Genomic DNA, 22,700 nt, shown 5'->3' on the forward strand with positions numbered 1-22,700 from the left:
GGAATCTGGATATTGGCTTTGAGTGCACTAATGCTAGCCTTATATTTGAATTAAAAGGCATTATCCTTACTCATTACCTTATACAGAAAGTTACAGTTTGCAGTATCAGGTTCCATAGCCTCATAGCGAAATTAACAAAAATCTAAATAGATTTAGTGTCTCAGATTTTAATATTAAACATTTGTTAATAACAGTCTAGTGATAAAAATTAATTTCCCTTTGTTAATTTCCTAGTCTATGACATGAACACTTATTCATATTATAGTGGCTTATATTTACTTTATGCATTCAAGTACTCTGCCTGAATAATCATGAGTCATATTTATAAAATAGGGATCTGCCCTGAAAAATGCTGGGCAAAGCTGCATATCTTTAACATGTATCATTATTCCTAAAACTTTGTTGTCTAAAAATTGTTTAAAAAAATTATATTGATGAGATCTAGCTGTTTGGGTCACACTACTGAACTCTGCTTTTCAAATGCAGCTCTGCCAGCATGACCAACAATGCCAAACTCCTTTAATGAATACGTTTTTAAAATTATTATTATTTTTCAAATTTATTTTACTAAAAGCAGTATGGGTGTAGTAAGGCATTGCAGTGCAAAAACATAGGCAATGTGCAATATTAGCATTTTATTAATTATGCATTTAATAAAATTGCACTGTTTGAACATGAATGGTCCCAATCTGGACATCTCAGAGTTCTAATATATAGAGTGCATGCTGGTCACATGATTGCCTTCTTTCATCAAGAGCCTGCACCATTTCCAGTAATCATCTTCACTTGTGAAGTGACAGATAGCCCAATGGTTATAACAGTTAAAGCAATGGTACACTTTAAACAGACATAAATGTATGTAGTTTTGTGTTGTTTATGATTTCAGTCATAATTTTCTTCATTCAAATGTTGTTCCAAATCGAATTGAATCAAATTGTGAAGCCTGTATTGTTACACCCCTAAAAGGCAAGCCGCTCTCTCTCTCTCGCACTCTCTTGTGCGCACACACACAAAACTGTGTTGCTTTATCCTGGATTAAGGCGAAGCTTTGACCCATGTTCTAATCACAAATTACAAACCTGGAGCGGTAGCCTGATGGTTTTCCCTCCAAATTTACCTTAGCAAACCAACTGCCATTTTAAATGCCCCTAAGGTGGAACACATTTGAATGCTAGAACTGGTTTGACAGACTTTGTGCCTGTGTCCAGCCCAGTCAATCCTCTCTCTAGGCTTGGCTTGAAGTTTTGTTAGTGTGGTGAGCATTGTATGACTAGCCCTGGTTTTGTGTTGTAGTTGTTACTCTGACAATGCTTCAGGTTGCCTGAGGAAGAGTGAAGTGGTTTGAATAAGAATCAATTGAATTTGCATACAAAACTCAAAAATGGTTATCGATGCTCGAAGCAGATTTTATTTTTCGAGATCATTGAAACAGCTGTGACACGACGTGCCCTCCATTCATCTGGGATATAATCGAATTCAGTTATAAGTATAATGTGTATGTTGTTGCAGTCATATCTTTTGTGTTTTCCAAAAGAAATGGCAACGATTCTTATAGCTATGAGCCTTGGTGATAACAAGAGGGCCAAGAACAGTGTAATGTCCAGTTCCTCCTCGATTCTGCTTCAGTGGGGTTATAATTGAGCCACTGTTTAAGTCGTGTTTGTTGCATCAATACCCTATGGAAAAAGGCCAGTAGCCTTAAGGAGAGCTGTACTGGGTTAAACTATTCAGCCATCCCCTTAAGCCCTTTCCTGTATTGGGTTGTCATTATATATATACACACACACACACACACACACACACACACTCGCTCTTGCTCGCTTGCTCACCCACCCACCCCTCCCCCCACCCCCTTTTAATCTCCCTCCTGATAGGCCGGAAATGTTTGCTTTTCTCTCTCTCCTTTTAAAATCTCCTCACCCAGCCAGGGGAATGTTTTAAATTCCTGCATCTCCTTGTTCCACACTAATTCCCCATTAGTATGGCTGCAGCTGAGAGACCTTAAAAAGTGAACTTCCTCACCCCTGCAGAAATGTATTCAAATTTTTGGAATGTGCCAGATTTGAATATCTGCGTGATTTTCATGATCTTGTAACATTGAGTTCGATATTTTGTTTTCTGTAAACACACTTTTTACTAGGGCTACACAATATGGACAAAAAACCATATGCTTAGTTGTTGGATATCACAATGAGGATGTGATATGCGAGAAATTAAGCCTAAACTATTTTAATGTGTCTTACACATGTGGATGTGATGCAAATCCTGAAAATGAATGCTAACATTTATCTTTTTAAAGCAGAAAGCAAAATTACAGTGCAAAGTGTATAATAAAAACGTCATCAAGGCACCAACAGGTTAGTCTTTTTATTATTTAAATAACAACGTAGTTAGGCAAATCCCAAACGTTTTGCATTTTAACATTTACATGCTAGGGTATAAAATAATGGTATTGAACATCCTACGTAGCTACACTACATTTGAGATTCAGCCACAGAAAAACAGTTGTGGAAAAAGAGCTGAATGTTAACATGGCTGAAGTACATTTTATATAGGCTATGTACATATTGACTCAAGTAAGAGCAAAATGTACTCTCCATACTCGTACTACTACTCATACAATTTATTTGACTTATTTGCTTAAGTTAATTATTTAATTGTAACAGAGATTTTCACCTTTAAAAGCAAATTACAGACGTGCCCCTGAGATTCAGTATTCTTCTTCATATACATTATGGTTGCTCATAATCTTTTCAGCATTTGACCTCATCTTTTTATAGTCTAATAGCAAATAATTGTGTGTGTGTATTTAACTCTGCGATTTTACCATAATGAACTCGTCTACATGCGTGCACACACAAACATGTCTACAGTGCGAGTCACCACAGTGCACTGCTATTTGTATAAATATAAATAAATAATCGCCCTCCACACATCACGATAACCATAAAAACGCAATTAATTTTGCAGCCCTTATTTTTTACATTATATCATGATGCCAGCAATAGTGAGTCAGAATTACAACAGTGAGGCAGGTTTATTCAACTTAAATCTGTGATGGTCTAGGTACATAAAAATGTATTGCTTAAAATGGTTCAGATTCACAGTTAAGCAGTCCATATAGGATTTGACTGAGGTTTTGCGTGATTGGTGCAGCCAAAAATGCTGCAATTTAAAAAAATAAATAAAATTGTGATGCAGTTGCGTGAAATTGTTTTTGCATGTTCTTTTGCGGTGATGTTTGTTGGTAATTGAGACTTTTTTTGCTGTACTCATGTTTGACACACATGAAACCAGGGGGTTGGGGGGGTGCTGAGTGCTGAGTTGTGATGACATCATATGACGTGTCTCGGCCCAAACCTGTGGGAAAATCTGTGGTAATTTTGAAAAATTGCAAGCTCCTGCGAATATTGCAGAGTTTCCTTGATTTTGCATTCATTTCAAAATCCTGGAGGGACTGACTAAGCTGACTGAATGGTGACAACATTTTGCTTTTTCGTGCGTAACCGTTAGTGCTTATTTTATGGCTGTAAAAAAGATTTATAGTGGTTGTTTTGACCAGCGCCACAGACACAGATGAGACGCATTCCATTTTGACATTTACACAGTAGAGAATAAACACGTTGCTGTGTCCATTAATTTTTAATTCTGTTTTTGTCAGCTTGATAATCAGACCTGAGAGGGTAAATAACATGAAAAAACTGTGAAAACTCTCCCCTTTCTGAACTAATATCTCTTGCCCTGCAGCTATTCTCTAGTTAGATGAGCTGCCTTCAGCTTAATAATGTACAACAATGCATGTGATTGGATAAGCTGCAACAACGAAAAATTTGGATGTCTAGAGTTGCTGAACTGGGGCTGGGTTTTTTTTCCTTTCTTTTCCTCCCCCACACCCCCCCAAAAAATGATTATCAACTGCTAGAGTATTTTCTGTATTTCAGAACTGAGAGTTCAGTGCTGAAATATTTTCCTGGGTCCTCAAGTAGATGACCCCTCTTATAATGGCTTGGAGTTGCACTAGTTATTTTACTGTTCTCTTAAAATGAGACAGTGAGATGGACTGACTTCATAGACCACTAGAGGAAACAGAGTGCATAGAGTGCTCTTTAATGGTGCATATGAAAATGGATTAACAGTCCTAATCACTGATGTATGGGTCGGCTGTTCTCAGTTCATGGCACAGTTGTTGAGCAGAAGATATGCAACAAAGACTGTTAATGCAGGTTCTGGCCTGATAAGCATCAGGCTCTCGTGTTCTCTGTCCTCCTCTGTCCCTTTGACTGACAGTGCTGCAGACACACCGTGACACTCCACTGCAGAGTTTTCAGAGGACCGAGGGAGAACTGGACATTCAGTGCATTTCTCTGCAGAACCTCAAGTGTTGAATTTACACAATGCTAACTGACTATAGTTATGGATGTTAACATGTCTTGAACAGGTACTGTATCAGTATCACTGTTTCCAAAATGATGCCCGATTTACTGTAAAGTGCACTGTTCTCGTGGTATTTAGTAGTGTCCAACATGGTGGAGAATTTCCGGTGCACTCGTTCATTCCTACAACATATTGTCATAGGCAGGGTACAAATTATATACGTTAGAGATTAGATTGTTGAGAAATCGTTTTGTAAAGGCATTTTTATCGTAACATGTTTGGTTTAGAGGTAACATGGTTAGTTTATTGTTCTGTGAGATAACGGGGGTGTGTGTGTCTGTCTGTCTGTGATGGAATTTGATTGCTGTCGCAAAGTGATGAGCATTATACAAAATTATTTATCTCATTAATTCACTTTTCTATAATAGTGCTTTTATGTAGTGTTCCCAATTTTCTAGGTCTTTCTCTAATGATTCCGTCTATACATTATTACCCTTAGTTGGCTAAAATATTTATAATTCTATCTATTTGCTAGTCTGGTAATGAGTCTTGGTATTGGAGACAATATTGACCTGAAACACTTGATCAGATGTGATGTATATTGTTAATTGATCACAATTTTTTTTTGTGTGTGTGTGTATATAAATATATAATATTTCAACACGCATTTATAGTGAGCTTGTATCCTAAGAAAATGTCAATATTAAATCAGTATCAGGTATCAACCAATTCTCAGAGCTCTGAAAGTGATATTATATAGAAAATTGAAAAACTACATTGGTGGATCAATACTATATTGATGTACATCCCTCCTAGCTGTAATTTTCTGCTAAATTGGTAGAAGTCCATGTTGAGTTAACAGTGAGTACGTTTACATGGACAGCAGTAATCTAATTATTGACCTTACTCTGATTAAGATAATAATGTGATTTAAGGTGTTTAAATGAGTCGCTTTTAGAATACTCCTGTCATGTACCCGTTTTACATGTTTTAGAACATAATTAGATTAACAGCCCACCTCATTACGTCCCCGCGCCACGCCGTCCGACGTCCCTTCAGAATTTCACGTATCAACATACAGTTCGTCTTCGTTATGGTACCGTATTCAGATTTGGGTGTTTTTATTTATTTTTTTACGAATGCTTTAAGTGCAGTTAATTATTTGTCATGCTATTCGTGCTAATAGACAACTGCTTTAAGCCGTGGGCTGCGTCTCAAACCGCGTAATTACCCTCTATATAGTAGCCGAGATGCATGTATTTTTCCCCACTACAGGCCTATAGTAGGCAAGTATGCGGTTTGGGACGCGGCTGAACTCTCTTGCTCGCCGTAAAACATAAAACTGCCGTGTGTGATCGTGTCCTGTCGTAAAATGCGGTGAAAACTCACACGATGTTCATAATGTGATTAAGGTGTTTACATGTCTGTAATACATGTCCATAGTGCGACTAAAACAGGAGTACTCCACCTGTCTTAATTCGATTAGAGCTTAATTCGATTTTGACCTTAATTAGATTAAGGTAAGTAAAAATTGCTGTTTACATGGTAGTTTCCTAATCAAAGTATGGTCTTAATCGAATTAAGAGTGGATTATTGTTGTCCATGTAAATGCAGCTAGTGTTAAGTTTCTACTATGCACTTGTATATAGTGGTAGTTGATCTCCTCTAATGCATGACAAGTTGGGTGCAACTAAGGAGGTGAATTTTGGTCATATCGCAGATGTACTTTTTGTATCCATTAACATATATCTTTTGGCTAGTGTTGTGTCATGAATATCTTTCTGCTCATAGGCTGGACACTATTTCAGTCAAAGACATTTTTCCCTCTTTTATTTTTTGCAGAAAACAAGGCCAAAGCCTCGCCAGTCCATTTCTAAACAACTGGAGAGTAACTACTTTGGTGTGCCATTGGTCAACGTGGTCACAGCTGAGCGTCCCATCCCGCTGTTCATTGAGAAGTGCATCCGTTACATTGAAGCTACTGGTGAGCCCCCTTTATCCCTAACTGCAACCACAAACAGCAGGCTCGATCACATTACTCATACTGACAGCACGAAGATTACACAGCAAAAATGGAGCTTGTAAGAAAGAGGAGGCCTTCCCCGTCTTTGCTCAGCTGAACATGTTATCCAGAGTTTATTTATCATCATACATTAAAATGTTCCAAACTTCTAAGAAATGTCTCAAGGTGTTGATTTATGAACAGCTGCATCTTCTCCAAGTAGGCATGAAAGGGTATATCAGAGATTAGCACTTTGCTGATTAGGTAAAGGCTGCCAAGGTTAGTGAGGCAGTGTGACACAGTAGATGGTGTTGAAACTCCATTCAGATACGATGATGGAGATCAGGATACAGTACTTGCTGGACCATTACTCTATGGATAACAATGTTTGCATATAATTTCATTTCCTCCTCCCCTTTCTCTCAGAGTCAGGTTTCTCATTGGAGTGATTTTGACTTTCCATTCACCTGTTTATAGCTATATTTCTTCCTGTCTATTATGTCATGTTAGCCTTTCATGTCTTAAGCTATATATTTCTTTTTCCATGTCTTTTTCATTTTTTCTTTCTTTCATGGTTTATTGACACATTAATTTGTGAGTCTGTTTCTCACATTGCCAGTGTCTTCAGTTAGGTCAGTCAGCCTCAGACGCTCTCTTTTTGTATTGTGATGTACGGTGCCCTCCACTAATATTGTCACCCTTTGGTGAATATGAGCAATGAAGGGTGTGAAAAATGGTCTTTATTGTTTAACCTTTTGATCTTTTCTTAAAAAATAATCACAAAAATACTCTGCTCCCTTGGATATGAAACAATTGCAAACAAAACACAGGTTTATCTCCTATAATGCCCAATGAAGCTGGAGAATACATGGCAAGAGATCTCAGACCATTCCTCCATATAGAATTTCTCCAAATCCTTTAAATTTCGAGGTCCATGCTGGTGGACTCTCCTCTTCAATTCACCCCAAAGGGTTTTCTATGGGTTTCAAGTCAGGGGACTGGGATGGCCATGGCTTTTTTGTGTTGATTTTGATGTATATTTTGGATTATTGTCCTGCTGGAAGATCTAACCATGGCCCATTTTAAGCTTTCTGGCAGAGGCAGTCAGGTTTTCATTTCATATCTGTTGATATTTGATAGTCCATGATCCCATGTATCCTAACAAAATGTCCAGGTCCTCTGGCAGAAAAACAGCTCTAAAACATTAAAGAGTCACCTCCATATTTAACCGTGGGCATGAGGTACTTTTCCATATGGCTACCTCTCTGTGTGCGCCAAAACCTCTTCTTGTGTTTATTGCCACAAAAAACTCTATTTTGCTTTCATCTGGCCATAGAACCTGATCCCATTTGAAGTTCCAGTAGTGTCTGGCAAACTGAAGATGCTTGAGTTTGTTTTTGGATGAGAGTAGAGGATTTTTTCTTGAAACCCTTCCAAACAACTTGTGGTGATGTAAGTGACTTCAGATTGTAGTTTTGGGGACTTTCTGACCATAAGATTCAACTAAACTCTGCAATTCTCCAGCTGTGATCCTTGGAGATTTTTTAGCCACTCGAACCATCCTCTTCACAGTGCGTTGAGACAGTATAGGCAAACATCCAATTCCATGTAGATTCATAACATTTCCAGTTGACTGGAACTTCTTAATTATTAACCTGATGGTGGAAATGGACATTTCTAATGCTTGTGCTGTTTTCTTATATCCACTTCCCATTTTGTGAAGCTCAACAACCTTTTGCCGCACATCACAGCTATATTCTTTGGTCTTACTTATTGCTATGAATGATGAAGGGAATTTTGCCTATGTGTTATGTCATATTTATACCCCTGTGAAACAGGAAGTCATGATTGAACAATTTCCTGTTCCTAGTCATCCAGGTGTACTAAAAATTTGTTAAATGTCAATGGGGAATATACTTCAAATATGTTTTTCCTCATATGAATTCATAGGGGTGCCAATAATTGTTGTACACTTATATTTAACAATTTTTCTTATTTTTTGATAAACCTGTGTTGTGTTTGCAATTGACTGATTATCCATGAGAGCAGAGTTTTTGTGACTCAAAAGGTTAAACAATAAAAAAAAAATTCAGAGCTGCCTTTGCTCATATTTACAAAGGGTGCCAATATTAGTCAAGGGCACTTTATATTCAGAGCTGTGCCAGTTACAGTCTCATTGGCTATCCGTACCTCCATGTGTACGCACTTCTGTGCCCTGGTTTTATCAGTCCCTTAGGAAATTTTTTAACATTCTGACAACAATAAGCTTTTTCAGAGCAAAATAAAGGGACTGGAAGTCTGGCTTGAGAGACTGAAGGCTAGTTCACACAGTGCTTTTTTTGTCATGTGCCATATCACAGAACAAATACCTTTCCATTTTAACATTCAATTGAGACCATTTCCATTGGATATGATATTCATCATGCAGCTGATTACCACTTTTATTTTTTTTTTCCTCCTTTCATTTCAGTCTCTTTGCACCTGGGTGACAATAGCATTGACCACACAGTATAGCTATTTTTCAATATATAGAAGTGTACATGACTAACATTTGCAAATACTTTAATGTTTAACAGCATTAACTAAGTTAGCCAACTACCAAAGCAGAGCACTGTGCTAATGCTGCTAGCAGTAGCTATTTGACTTTAGTAGCTATCAGTATTTGCTAACAAACTAGCTAGTCTTAGTTTAAGCATTATACAGTGTAATTAAAACCAAGCACTAGTGAGACAGCTAACATTATATTTTGTAAACCTGTTGCAAAGGCCATTAGCATGCTATCTAACCTTAGGCTAGCTATTCTATTGTGTAAACCAGTAGCTAAGTTGCCAACAGCCTAATTAACATTTGGCTGACTATTTTATTGTATAAACCAGTAGTGAAAATCATTAGCATGCTGAGTAATATTAGGCTGACCATTACGTTGTGTAAACTAGTAACCAGGTTTGATAAGATTTGATAAGCATAAGACCATGCTTCCAGATTGATGACTTAATCAAACTACAGGATAGGTGGAAATAGTCATTATTATTATTATTATTATTATTATTATTATTATTATACCTCTGTGCAAATCACCTTTCTTTTTCTTTTTTTTCTTTTTTTTTTTAACTTGTGCACTTGTGCCAAGTGAAAGCTTCATTTAAATCTCAAATACTCAATAAACAAATATGCTGTTTGTTCAGTCCCACTATCTCATGTACTGTTAAACTGTATTGTAATTACAGCTGGCCCAACGTGCAGTACAGAATGCTGGTGTAAAATGGATGAACAGTCACTTGCACTATGCAGATGTTTTGCATACGTGTCACATCCAGTGTGAATTCAAGATAATAGCAAGCCATCATGTATCCAGATGTTTGTGATTTGTTTTTTGTTGTGAGCCTCTTTCACAGTCACCTTCCATTTCGTCACTCGAACTGCAGCCTGCGGTTGGTCTCTTTCTTTTAAATAGCCTCTTTCTGTGAAAACCTGTTTCATGGACATGCTAAGGATCGAAACTACCAGCAATTCAGCGATCAGTCACAGTGAGATCTGATTATTATGGTGTAGGATGTTCTGAGATTTTGAGTGATATATATCCTCTCGGATTGAGCTCTGTAGTAATGCTGCGTTTCTGTAGTGTTCGGTTTGGGATGGACATGTGTTAATCACATCTTTGTGTGCAGACAGCAGAGATATGATTTGGGTCAGTAGCTTTAGTGTGGTTAGCTTGCAGGGATTAGGGTTGTCCATGGGTAATGAGTTCACTGGCACACACATGGGCCTTTAGTTTAATTCTCTGTGTTGGGGGAACAGATCGCAGTTCCTTTGGGAAGGCAGATGTCCAACACTATCTAAAATAAAGTAGTAAATAGTGAGCCATGCGCAAATGTTGCTCCACAGAGTTTTTGTGGTTGGTGCATAGACTATTATGATATGCCACACTCTTTGGTTAAATGTCAGCTGCATGCATAGTTTATAGTCTATCACCTTATGTATCTCTGACTGGAAATGGAGAATCTCAATTTTGAGTGGTTTTGCCTGGGAATCACATGTAAACCCCACCCACTGGAACAAGCCATTTTTACCACTAGGGGGCATAAAGAAATATGGAGGGGTTTTGTTTAACTCAATTGTAGTCGTTTGTGTGTGTATGTATGTGTATTTCTGTGTGTGTTTCTGTAATAGTAGTGGGATGCTGAGCCTTGTGCTGTAATTTTCTGCTCAATAGCTTCCCCATTGAGATCAATATCTGAGAGCCAGAAATGAGCCCAATCTTGGTCTCAGTTCATTGCTTTAGTCATTGGGTGGAGCCCACTGTTACAACTGGCCACACTCTGATGCACTGATAGCAATGATAGCGACGCACTCACTTAAATACACTTCCTTGCTTTCTTAATTACCACATCTTCCTCATATCACTACAAGCTATTTAGATGGGATTTTAAATTGGTTCATGGCACTTCCATGACTGTGACAGAAGCAGACATCCTTCTGGCTGTCGTGATTGTAAATGAATACATTTTAGAATGAATGCGTGTAGGGAAAAAAAGCATTGTTGTGTGGGGAATTTGCAGCACGCTTAGCAAAAGTTCAGTGATGTTCAGTGAAGCTGGTTTTTTTTTTTTTTTTTTTTTTTTAAAGCTTTCTTTCTACTTTATTTATTTATTTATTTATTTATTTAATCATCCATATGGTAGGAAATAATTCAGATGTTTCACAATTAACTAATTACAGAGGACACAAATTAGATCATGATTAATGTGCATTTAATTCTATGGCCCGTGTTTTGCTCCGTATCATTCAGGCAAACCACATTACCCCCTCTGATTGTTTTTAACACACACCAGCACTGTTTCTCTTTTAGTTCATTATGAAAGTAAGCACAGACCCTGGTATTGAGACATTACTTCACCCTAAGATTGGACTATACTATTTTATTTTTTATCTGACATATGATTTCTAATATGACGTACATGTTAAGGAGAAGCTGTGTTGCGGTTTTACTTTTATTTTGGTTATCAGTGTCCCTCTCTTTCATACTACTAAGGCTTTGTCTACCAATTGTTCCTAAAGCTTCCTGTTTTATTATTTTTTTTATACCCCTTTCTTGTTCTCTCTTTTCCTCCCTTTTCCCTTCAGTTCATATTATTTACTGTCTTTCTATCAACATGTTCTATCATGTGTGGGCGTGCTTTATACAGGCTGGCGTAAAGGCCAGCAGGCTTTGCCATTCCTTCAGCATGGTGACCTTGTTACTAATGGGGGTGCTACCCTGAGAGAGTATAACATTTGGATGCCGCTTAGACTTTGTATTAATGTGCATGTCAGGTGATATGATCAGAAGTGGCAAGTGGTAAGTACAGGTGTATTTATTAATATGTTTTGGATGGGGTCAGGAAGTCGTATAACCAAGCACATAAGGATAGAGTCCAAAAAACCTTTCTCAAGTAAATGTACGGTTACCTTAAAAATGCAATATCCAAGTAACAACTTGAGGAAGAGTATGAAAGTGTCCACTGGGGACTACTTAAAATAGGACATTACTCATTTATACAGAGTTTTTAATTATATTAATATTTGAGTTAGTCTGTGTTTACATGAATCTTTTTATATAATGATGATTATGATAATGAGTCTTTATCGGTCACGTATACATTACAGCACAGTGAAATTGTTTTCTTTGCATATCCCAGCATGCCAGAATGTTGGGGTCAGAGCGCGGCTCCCCTGGAGCTTAAAGGGTTAAGGGCCTTGCTTGAGGGCCAAACAGTGGCAGCTTGGCAGAACTGGGGCTTGAACCCCCGACTTTCCGATCAGTAACCCAGAGCCTTTACCCCCAAGCCAACACTCCCCCCCCCAGCCACCACCGCCCCATAACAGTTTATTTGTAACTAAAGAAAATAATGAGAATTCTAATCGTATTATACATTTTTGTTTTAATTTAATTTCCATCTTTGGCTTGTCTAGATGAATATAATTAGATTAGTCTATCTTGTTTAATTGTCGCTCCTCATATACATTTATACTATGCTCCAAATTTCTTTACACACTACATATGTTCACTGCATAGGGTATAACAATTTAGTGGTGTTATAGAATCTGTATACAGTGCACTATATATTGAATAGATAATTTGGGATTCAACTACAGAAAGAAATGCCCTTCTGTAATGAAGGAAAGAGGAAAATGTCGGAGGATTGACTGGTCAGCAACATTATTTGTGAAATCCGATCCCAGAGGACACAGTTGCTGCACATGAAAATACCAGGTATAAACAGCTCTCAGCTACCTACTTGTGATTTAATACCAGGACTGCGCAGGACCATAGACGTAGGCTGAATTACAGTACAGGATGTCATTGTGGCAAAAGGAAGCGGCAAAGTAGTCCACTCTTGCATATGAAGAATTGGCGTACACTTGAGTGTGCTTCTGAAGAGGTTGTGGATTTTGTGTGGTCCTGATATGGGCCAACACATTGCTTATTTATCAGCATTTGCTCACTGATACTGCTGAAATGCCATGTATAGTGCGTAGTTCAAGGAGGATATGCATAACATGGCCACAGGAAATGACCTCGATTTGAGGGTTATATGTGTTGCTCAGGAAGCTGTGCATCAGTGATGCTAAGGGCGCAGTGAGCTTTTGACCCCTATGTGAGCACAGAGACTTCTCCTTCTGTCTCTGTGTGACCTTACATTCGCTGATATTTCAAGAATAATGGTGCTTGATTATGACAATCACTCGCAGAGAGAAAGAGAGAGAGATATGAAGGAGGACTTCCTTCTATTGTCCACAGGCCGACAGTTTCAAGCAGGATGCAGTGTCTCTTCCCTTCCATTCTCTCTCCCTCACTTTTTAGAATAGTTAAGCATCTGAGAACTACTCCTGAAACGTCAGGAAATACCAATTGTTATGGATAGTGATGAAAATACAGAGGAATATGAGTAGTTATAACATCTGAATTGGGCTTTTTTATTTTTAAAAGCTATGTGAGGCTTTGTCTTAGTTGACTGCAGAAGGGGGAAACAGAGTTTATGGTTAATTTTTGTCACTCAGCCAAGTACTTTTTTGTGCATGTTAATTTTCCTTGCAACACCATTCACTCTTATAAAACGTTAAGAAACTCTTCTTGCCTGGCACACACTAGATGAGATTCCTCTCTGTAGGATGAGGTGTCCCAGTTTTAGGCTGATCTTAAACAATTACTGTTCCTATATTATCCTGTGGTGTGAGATGTATAAAATCCAGTCTTACGGTCTCACAGTCCATGCTCAATAATAAAGATTCAACATCTGGAAGTGGGGGAAACACAGACCTTTATATGGGGAGAAAAAACGGCTTGAAGCAGGCGTGAAAGATGGATAACAAATGACAACCGAGCTGTAGGGGTTGCATAGACTGGTCAACTAACACATTTACTTGTTGCTGGAGGGTCTAGATGTCATCATGTCAGATGGTAAAGAAATGCAGGCAGACAGTTAATCTTCCATATAAGAAAGGCTGGTCATTGAGCTTTAGGGAGAACTCTCTCAGGTCCACAGGAGTTTCGATCTGAAGGGGGAATTCTACAAAAAAACAAACAACAATTTATGAAACCCCTGCCTTTTGAGTGTCAGGATAACTGAACTGGACTCTGGTGAGCATAATCTGAAAGTGTGTGGTGTTTTTAATCGCAACAATACTCGTAATGTGGAGGGTTGATGTTTAAAAGACAATTCAGCAGAGAAAAAATTAAATGCGTCATTCTTTGTGTGGGATTTTCTCATTTTCTTTGGTTTGTGTCCCAGACATCGCATAACTGTTATACCACATTTCCTGCTAAAACTTGTTTAAAGGATGGTTAAAGTTTGGACCATCAGTTGGTGTGTGGGCAGAGTTTGTTGTCATTTTCTCCACCTCACCTCAGGTTTATAATAGTTTTGGCTAACGTTAAGAGTTAAAATGCTAATTCAGCTCGACAGGACAATCTGGAGTATGTGAATCAGTAGAGGAAATGTTCATTAATGAAAATACGGGATAATGAACTGTGAATTAGTCATTGTGGCAAATTATGTCCTGGCATATTATTTCTTCCTTTCACTGATGTATTGCTTTGTGTGACTTCATGTTGCATGGTAAGCTGCACTGGCTTCCAGTCTAGTAATCACATCACATGAACATAAAAAGCAGTCAGATCTTAATGTCATGGTTGGTTCACCCTGCTGGGCGTTATTTTGCCACAGTGACTCACACTGATATTTTCCATTGCATTTCGCCTCAGACTGCTTTTTCTGTCACTGTCTTGCTCTCTCTTACACCCCCCCCCCCCCCCCACACTCATTTTTACCCGTTGTGTTCTGTTATGATATATAGAGGTGTGGAAAGGACCCCATCAGGTCGCTCATACACAAACTCATAGGCTTCCTGCCCCAAGGCTCCATAGAAATTGAAACTCAATTGGGAGCAGGTGGCAAATCAATGTACTTCACTACTACACCGAGCTGCCTTGTTTCTGAATTTGTCTTGAGCTGTCCGTCACTCCGGAAGTGTTGTCGGCACCTGAGGGTCCAGGCTGTGAATGCCTGGGAGAATAAACACTGAATGATATCATGTTTGTGTACTGTTTTGGTTGACATGTTTTTTATTGATGCGTTTTGATTGGCTAAACACTGCAGGTGTTTTGTGATTAGAGGAATGGAGCATTCTAGAGTATCACCTTCCTGTAATAGGAAGCTTGAGCATCTGTAGTGCTTGACAGAAACAAGGAGGAAGTTGAATGCATACTGTGTGCTATTTAAACTCCTGAATTAATGCTGTCTAAGTGTTTGCCTTGTCATCTAGTTTAAATAGATTTGATGCCATTGCTATCTGTGACCGAGAGTCCAGGAGAGCATGATTAGCTGTAGCAAGTGGTAGGACATTCTTTACTCTCCTTGTCATCAGAACAATAGAAGCCAATCGTGGTTATCTGTTAACTCGTGTATACAAAATATGGAAGCTGGCGCACTTGTCCAAGCATGGTGAGTTCTAAAAAAGATTTAGCTTCATACATTTGGGCTTTGCCCTTCCAAGTGGCTTCTTTTGTGCAATGTGGAGAACTTGGTAGCTCTAGGGTCTTAGGTCTGTTACTGAGCTCCGGTTTCTGTCTGTATGGAGTTTTGCTTGTTCTCCACATGTCAGTGTGGGTTTCTGCCAGATCCTCAGGTTTCTTCACCTGTTCAAAAAACATGCTAATATGGGGATTGGCTTCTCTAAATTGCCCCGAGGTGTGAGTGAGTGTGATTGCCTGCGATGGACTGGCATCCAGTCCAGTGTGTATCCCTGCCTTGCAACAAGATCCACATCAACCACAGCAAAATTAATGCTTTCTCTCTGTTTTTGTACTCTCTTTCAGGTCTGAGCACAGAGGGAATCTACAGGGTGAGTGGCAACAAGGCTGAGATGGAGAGCATTCAGCGGCAATTTGACCAAGGTGAGGCATTCTACTATTCACCATTTCACATGTTCATTCTCAGTCAACTTTTTAAGAGAACAGATTTAAAGTGCCCTGCAAATATCCCTTAAAAACATGATATAAGAGAGAGCAAGTAGACTCTCGTAAGTAGTTTACTCTAGCTGTCATACAAACTGCTTTTAGCATGCATCCCGTTATAGCCATTTGTGGTAGGTTTCGGCTAATAGAATACACATCAACTGAAACCTACAATTGTTTTGGCTTTTACAAATAAAAATAATAAGTATACTCATATAACATTTTGTGATCTGAATTGTTTTCGCTTATTATAATGTACGCTTAATATATTTTGTATTAAAATGTCAAAGGCTGGTATCCATGATGAGACTTTCTCCTCTAGTTGCATCAAATAATCTATTTGGTTATAGTTTTCGTCAATCTTGCCATCTTGGTACTTTACATCATTGTGCTAATTAAGCACAGAAATGTCCATAGGTTCACCTTTGTGCACAGCATCACTTAAGCAACAAAAGTAAACACGGTTGGGTATTGAAACGTTTTCATTTTGCTGTTTTGTTCTTTTAGTAGATGTGTCACACTTTGGGTTTAAATCTAAATATAGATATGGATATTTGGAGATCTATCTTCCTGAAAACTTTAGCTCCAACCATAATCGTGCCCACCTGACCATCTAATCATTGTCTTAAGAAGGTCTTGATCAACTAAAACAGGCGTGTTAGATTTTGTTTAGGGATGAAACCTGCAGGGAGATAGATTTCAAGGAATATGTACCCTTTATGCAATATATGACCCCTACACCTATGCCCCTGGAAACACTGGAAAAAGAAGTTGAAATGCCAGCACTGTCATGATTGTGTGTGAATTCTGACTCTGACAGTTCCTCAAACTCACCTAGGCATGCATGGGACTTATTTGTTTAATCCTGCTCACACAGTTATTATTTTTGTTTGAACCCACCAGAAATGGTCCTGTTTCCCAAAACATACACAAACTAGTAGCATAGTTTGATCGACTACAACCCTGACCAGGCAGTTACTAAGGATGAATGAATGAATGAATGATGCAACTCTATTCTCAACCAGCTGCACTGTGAACCATTCTGGCAACCTTTCTAGTGTGCCTCTTATTCATATTTGTATTTGTATCCATTTAGTATACATTATCTGTTCATTCCCAATAATGAATTCATATTTAGTTAGATCCCTAGTGGTGTTAAATTCTATCATCCCAGCCCAAAAACTATTCTCCTGTCATAAACGGTAATTGCCAGAAAGACATCTTTTTTTGCTGTGATTATACTTATACATGTGCTCCGTACAACAAAATATTTATCACAGCTTGGAAGGAAGCCGTGGGCGCTGCTGGAGCAGTGAGGGATAAGGAGCTTGTTCAACAGCTCAACAATGGCAGATTTGAAGTGCTTGAGTTTGATCTGTTAGAATAAATGACTCGTGCACGCACTGCATATGGTTGCTTTTTGACTTCGGTATAATCTGACCAAAGCACTTTTGAAATCTCCTGTATCTGCAGTTGAAGGCTTCTGAACAAATCACATTTATATCAATAAGACCACTGTGCAGCTGTTCTGCTTAATAAACCTGTAGTTATGTACAGCTATCGATTCAGCTCAGAGTCTAGATGGCTTATTATGTGGATTCTATCCACTAGTTAATCTGAGTGTGTGAATGCAATACAGTACCGATATTTAATTGTCAGTTTGAGACCTTTCTGCTTCTGCATCAGTTTATATTTGTTGTGTGCATTGACTGTGCATTGGCACCTCTGTGTCTAGAGAATAGGGAATGAAGGTCAGTTAATTACTTGCGTATTGGTTTAGGTAATGAAGCTTGTGCACAAACACGCACTGCTGCACTGCTGGGTTCTGTCAGGGTTGGTTCCGTCTGGCGTGAGCTAAGAGGAGATGTGGATCGGAGTAATAATAGGAGATTAATCGATTAGGTCCTAGCATACAGGAATGAAACTGCAGCATACAGGTAGCCACTAACATGCAGACATCCATGAACAGATATAGATGCACAATCAATTTTGACCATGTGACATATTCTGACCTTATACAATGCTGTATATTTAATGTTCACTGAATAATTTATCCACTGGAAAAAGAAAAAAAAACCCAGAAAATCATTACCTCTCTATCTCTCTCAGTAGCATTGCTTCTGTTCTCCCTCTCTATAAGAGAGGCAACAAACTGTAATCAAAAGGCAACTTTTTAATTAAGTTTTGCTTTTTTTTTTTTTTCCTTCTGCAATCAGTAAGCAGCTTCACACCATTGATTCTTTCTTCCTTCTGCAGAATTTAAAGTATATTCTTGCAGTGCATGCCAATGCTTTGATAACGCTCGCTGTATAGTTTTAATAAGATCGCTTTTCTTTGTCCTTGCGTCTGTAATTTTTTTTCCCTCCCTGTTTCTATTGTTCCTCGTACACAGCAGACTCATCTTGCTTGGTATGAGATTCCTCCAATTAAACATGTATTTCATGGGTATATGGGTAATTTAGCGATTTACAGAGACCGCACTGGACACGATGGTTGTGAATGGAACAGGTTTGAAATAGAAGTGGTGTTTATAATGGCTTTTCAGCCAGTGGGTGGTTTCTTCAAAATAGCACACCTGCTTTCCATGTAGGTTGTGTGTGAGAGATTGTGAAATGGTGAAATCAGTGTATATTATCTGACTGTTGTTGATTCTTGACTCTTAGATTCCAACCTGGACCTGGTGGAAAAGGACTTCTCTGTGAACACTGTAGCCGGAGCCATGAAGAGCTTCTTTTCTGAGCTGCCAGACCCTCTGGTGCCCTACAACATGCAGGTGGAGCTGGTGGAGGCCTTTAGTAAGTACTGCTAAAGAGTAAAAATTTCTGTATGGTTTCAGAAAAGCTCATTTGTGTACTAGAGGTGGGTAATAGTTGAATTTCATTTGTTTCATCATTTATTTGTAAAGGAAATAATTATTGTGCATAGTTTCATTGCAGCAATTTTGCTTCTCAATTGTCATACTTCTCATACTTTGGTGGAATCTTGGTGTCACACTGGAGAAATCAGTGAGACATAGAGTACTGATAATGCCCAGAGGACCGTTGAAAAGTTAAGTGTGGAGCGCTGGACACTTTTTCCATTTGGTGGTCTTGGCCTGCACTATGTAGCAGAAGAGGCGATGCTATTAAAGGACAATGTTGTCTACATTTAACTAAATAGCTGATCCACTAAGGCAGAGAATGTAATTCTTTTTGCAGTAAAATAAATGTCACAACATTGGAAGGACCCCCTCCCCAACCCCCTCAAGTGCAATAATATCTTGATTTATTGTTCTATTTTTCTATGGCTATTTATTGAAGCCATAGAGCATTTTTAATTTCTGAACTATGCACCAACGGAACACATTCGACTCCAGTAGACATTATTTGACATTATTTTAATTCAAATGGTCAGTAATAAATGTAGTAATTTTGATAATGTGGGTAGTCAGAGACCCCAATCATTGTACTACACAAAATGTAATTTTGAAGCCTGTAGTATACAGTGCTCTCCACTAATATTTGCACCCTTGGTAAATACGAGCAAGGAAGGCTGTGAAAAGTTGTCTTTGTTGTTTTACCTTTTGATCATTTGTTCAAAAAATTCACAAAAATACTCTGCTTTCATGGAAATCAAACAATTGCAAACGCAATTATTAAAAAGAAATCTTTGTTAAATAGAGATCTGCAGCAATTATTGGCACCTGAATCAACCTGGAATTGGACGTGTGTCTATATTGTCTGAACGCACTGTGAAGAGGATGGTTTGAGTGGTCAAAAAAATCTCCAAGGATCACAGCTGGAGAATTGTTATAAAATATACAGTAGAACTAAATTTCGAACAAAATTTTTTACCTTTTCATAGCTCCTTTTCTCTTTGCCCAAGATCTATATATTAATTTCCAGTTAATGCAGTATATAAAACAACGCAATGGTGCCTCTTGTAGTCACTTTCCATTTCCATTTATTGCATTTGACAGATGCCCTTATCCAGAGCGACTTATGTAACTCATTACTTACTACTTAACTGAGCAGTTGAGGGTTAAGGGCCTTGCTCAGGGGCCCAGCAGTGGCAGTTCGGTAATGCTGGAATTTGAGCTCATGACCTTTTTGATCAGTAGGCCAACATTGTCACCACTGGGCTACCACTGCCACCACCAATTTCCTACATTAGTAGGATGAGAACTACAGTATACTCTTCGCTTTCATAACCTGATTAGTTTAATGGCCTAATATACCATCTGTGTTTGTGCTGCTGCTACTAATTATAAGCCTTCCCAACTTCCTTGTTGTACAGAATCAGAGAAAGTGGTCAAAAAAGGTATTCTAGTGCAGGTGAGGTTTGTGAGCTCTACCCTCCCTGCATAATGGACATAGATTTTGAATCCCCCAGCTGTACAAAAATAGCAATGCAGTACAATGCTTCTTGCGTAGCTGCTGCATCCACATGCGTAGTCATGGTCTAAAGATGCTCTGTACTGGCTTGTTCAAAGAGCTGTATATGAAAAATGAAAGGGCAAGGTTTTGTGTGAAGAAGACTATCTGCAGTGGGGAGTTGTTTTGCTCACGCAGCACTGAGCTTCATCCTCATGCAGTGTGAAATTCTGTGCTCGGCTCTGGGCTTTCCTCCAACCTCAGGATGCACCAACAATTAGACTGAAACTGCAGCCCATGTCTGTAGTTAGCCTGCTACTTGGGAGCATTTAAGCATGTTTCTGAAACTCTTCAGTCCTTTTGGAGAGACACTCCAGCATTATATCACTCTGCCAATAGAAGACTGAAAGCAAGCCCAAGCAATGTGACAGGATTTAAGTGCGTTTTTACTTCCAGTGCTTTTATGCTGTCATGGATGTCTTACTATATGTTAAGGTAATAGAAGCTAGTCGAGCTGAGACAGTAAATGCAGCACTTCTGCCTTCATAGACTTTTATTACTCTAACACTCAGGAGGGGACAGTGAGGGAAATATGCACTTTTCAAGCATTGAAACACTCGAGAGAAAACCACACATGAAGTGATTGTAGTGTTCTTGAATTTATTTATTTATTTATTTTATTTTTTGGGTGGGGGGATGATGATGAAAGGGGAATGGACAGACGGCAGGTTACATGATTGCAGAGTCACTCCCTGCAGGTGGTGGGCGGAGCTCCAGGCCTGCCCGTCTGTCACCGAGCGTCATGGCAACAATGCAGCAGACTTGTTCTCTGTCAGTGGCTGTGAAGCTAGCTCTCTAAAGTGACTGCATTGTTCTGGCATTTACTCAATACCTTTGGCCTCGAATAACGGATATGTTATCCGAGGGACTTCCAGATTGGGAGTTTGACATATTGCATTAAACATGGACGAATTGCCTTAGCAGACGAGCGTACAGTGAGGGTTGTCTGTTGTGATCTGATTTTGATTGACTACAGGCTGTTAGTATCTTTTGAAGATTAAATCATCGCGTTGCCTCAGCATGAGGTGCTAGGAAGGTTTGCTCTGGTGTTACTCCATTAAATGATGCATCAGTGGATGTGTGAGGGTGTGTGACTGTGTGAGGAATACTGGAGTGTTAAACTGACAGTGTTTGCATGTGAGATGCTGACATCAGTCTGTGTGTCTGTGTGTGATACTCAGGAGCAGCACATCTGCCATAGTGGTCACGTGTCCTGACAGAGAGCTCTCTGAGGGCTGATGTAAGTCGATCTGACTCAGTGCATCCATCGTTCTTGCAGCACCCAGGGGACGCACATGTGTGCGTGTGTGTGTGTGCGCGCGCTGTTTGGTTTTTGCCTCATCCTGAAAGCATCTCTCAGTCTCCCCTGATGACAGTGATAGGAAGTCAGGCACCATATGCAGTTGTAGAAGGATCCACCCTTTCTCATTGCTGGAGCAGAATATTGGCGCCTGACCTTTCATTTGGGTGTGTACCAGGGCTGTCGGAACAAATTTGACTCTTTGAATACTGCTCAAGTTTTTTTTATTATTTTGTATTCAAAGGCAAAAGAAATCTGTGTTAATGATTTAACACAGTTAAACCACACTGCAAAAAAAAGTCATCTTGGTAAGTGAAGAAAACTTGAATATTGTCCAACTTATCTAGTATTTCTTATTATAAGATCATTACACCTATTTCTAAACGACATTACACATTTCAAGCTTGTAGTTTTCTTATTCTATTGGCAAATTTTGCTTCACTCCAGAAATAAATGCTTGACATGAGCAAACTTCTCTCTCTTTCTCTCTCTCTAGCTGAATTTCATTGGACATATCATGCATTAGGTAGGGTGTACAACATCATTATGTGATAGCCTATGCAGTAAGCATATATACTCGCTGGCCCCTTAAATTGCAATGCCTCTATCCTTATTGATTCATGCAATTATCCAATCAACCACTCACGTGGCAGCAGCACAATGCATAATATCATGCAGATACAGGTCAAGAGCTTCATCATCAAACGCCTTAATTGAGAGAAAATGTGATCCCATCAAGTCTGACCGTGGCATGGTGGTTGGTGCCAGATGGACTGGTTTGAGTGTTTCAGAAACTGCTGATCTCCTGGGATTTTCACACACATCGGTCTCTAGAGTTTACACAGAATAGTGCAAAAAACAAACAACATTGAATGAGTGGCATTTTCAAGTCTCAAGTCAGTAAAGCTGTGAAGCTTCAGTGAACCTCATGTGGTCTTCTCGTAGTTGTAGTCCATCCTCCTTAAGTTTCAATGTGTTTTGCATTCTGTGATGATTTTCTGTTTTTACAGTTGTAAGGAGTGGTTGTTTGAGTTACCGTAGACTTCCTGTCCGATCAAACCAGTCTGGCCATTCTCCTCTGACCTAATCAACAAGGCTTATCTGCTTGCAGAACTG

General features: G+C 38.9%; 1 protein-coding gene across 1 annotated transcript in view; it reads left to right on the forward strand.

Annotated features, from left to right (window-relative positions):
- The window catches only part of arhgap35a (Rho GTPase activating protein 35a), a 74,442-nt gene that overhangs the window by 46,237 nt on the left and 5,505 nt on the right, over positions 1-22,700 (forward strand). Inside the window, exons 3-5 of the mRNA XM_017490871.3 lie at positions 6,217-6,358; positions 15,735-15,812; positions 18,536-18,667. Coding sequence (XP_017346360.1) covers positions 6,217-6,358; positions 15,735-15,812; positions 18,536-18,667 — 352 coding nt within the window. The remainder of the gene's footprint in view (positions 1-6,216; positions 6,359-15,734; positions 15,813-18,535; positions 18,668-22,700) is intronic.

The sequence above is a fragment of the Ictalurus punctatus genome, chromosome 17, assembly GCF_001660625.3.
Source record: "Ictalurus punctatus breed USDA103 chromosome 17, Coco_2.0, whole genome shotgun sequence".
NCBI classification, from domain to species: domain Eukaryota; kingdom Metazoa; phylum Chordata; class Actinopteri; order Siluriformes; family Ictaluridae; genus Ictalurus; species Ictalurus punctatus.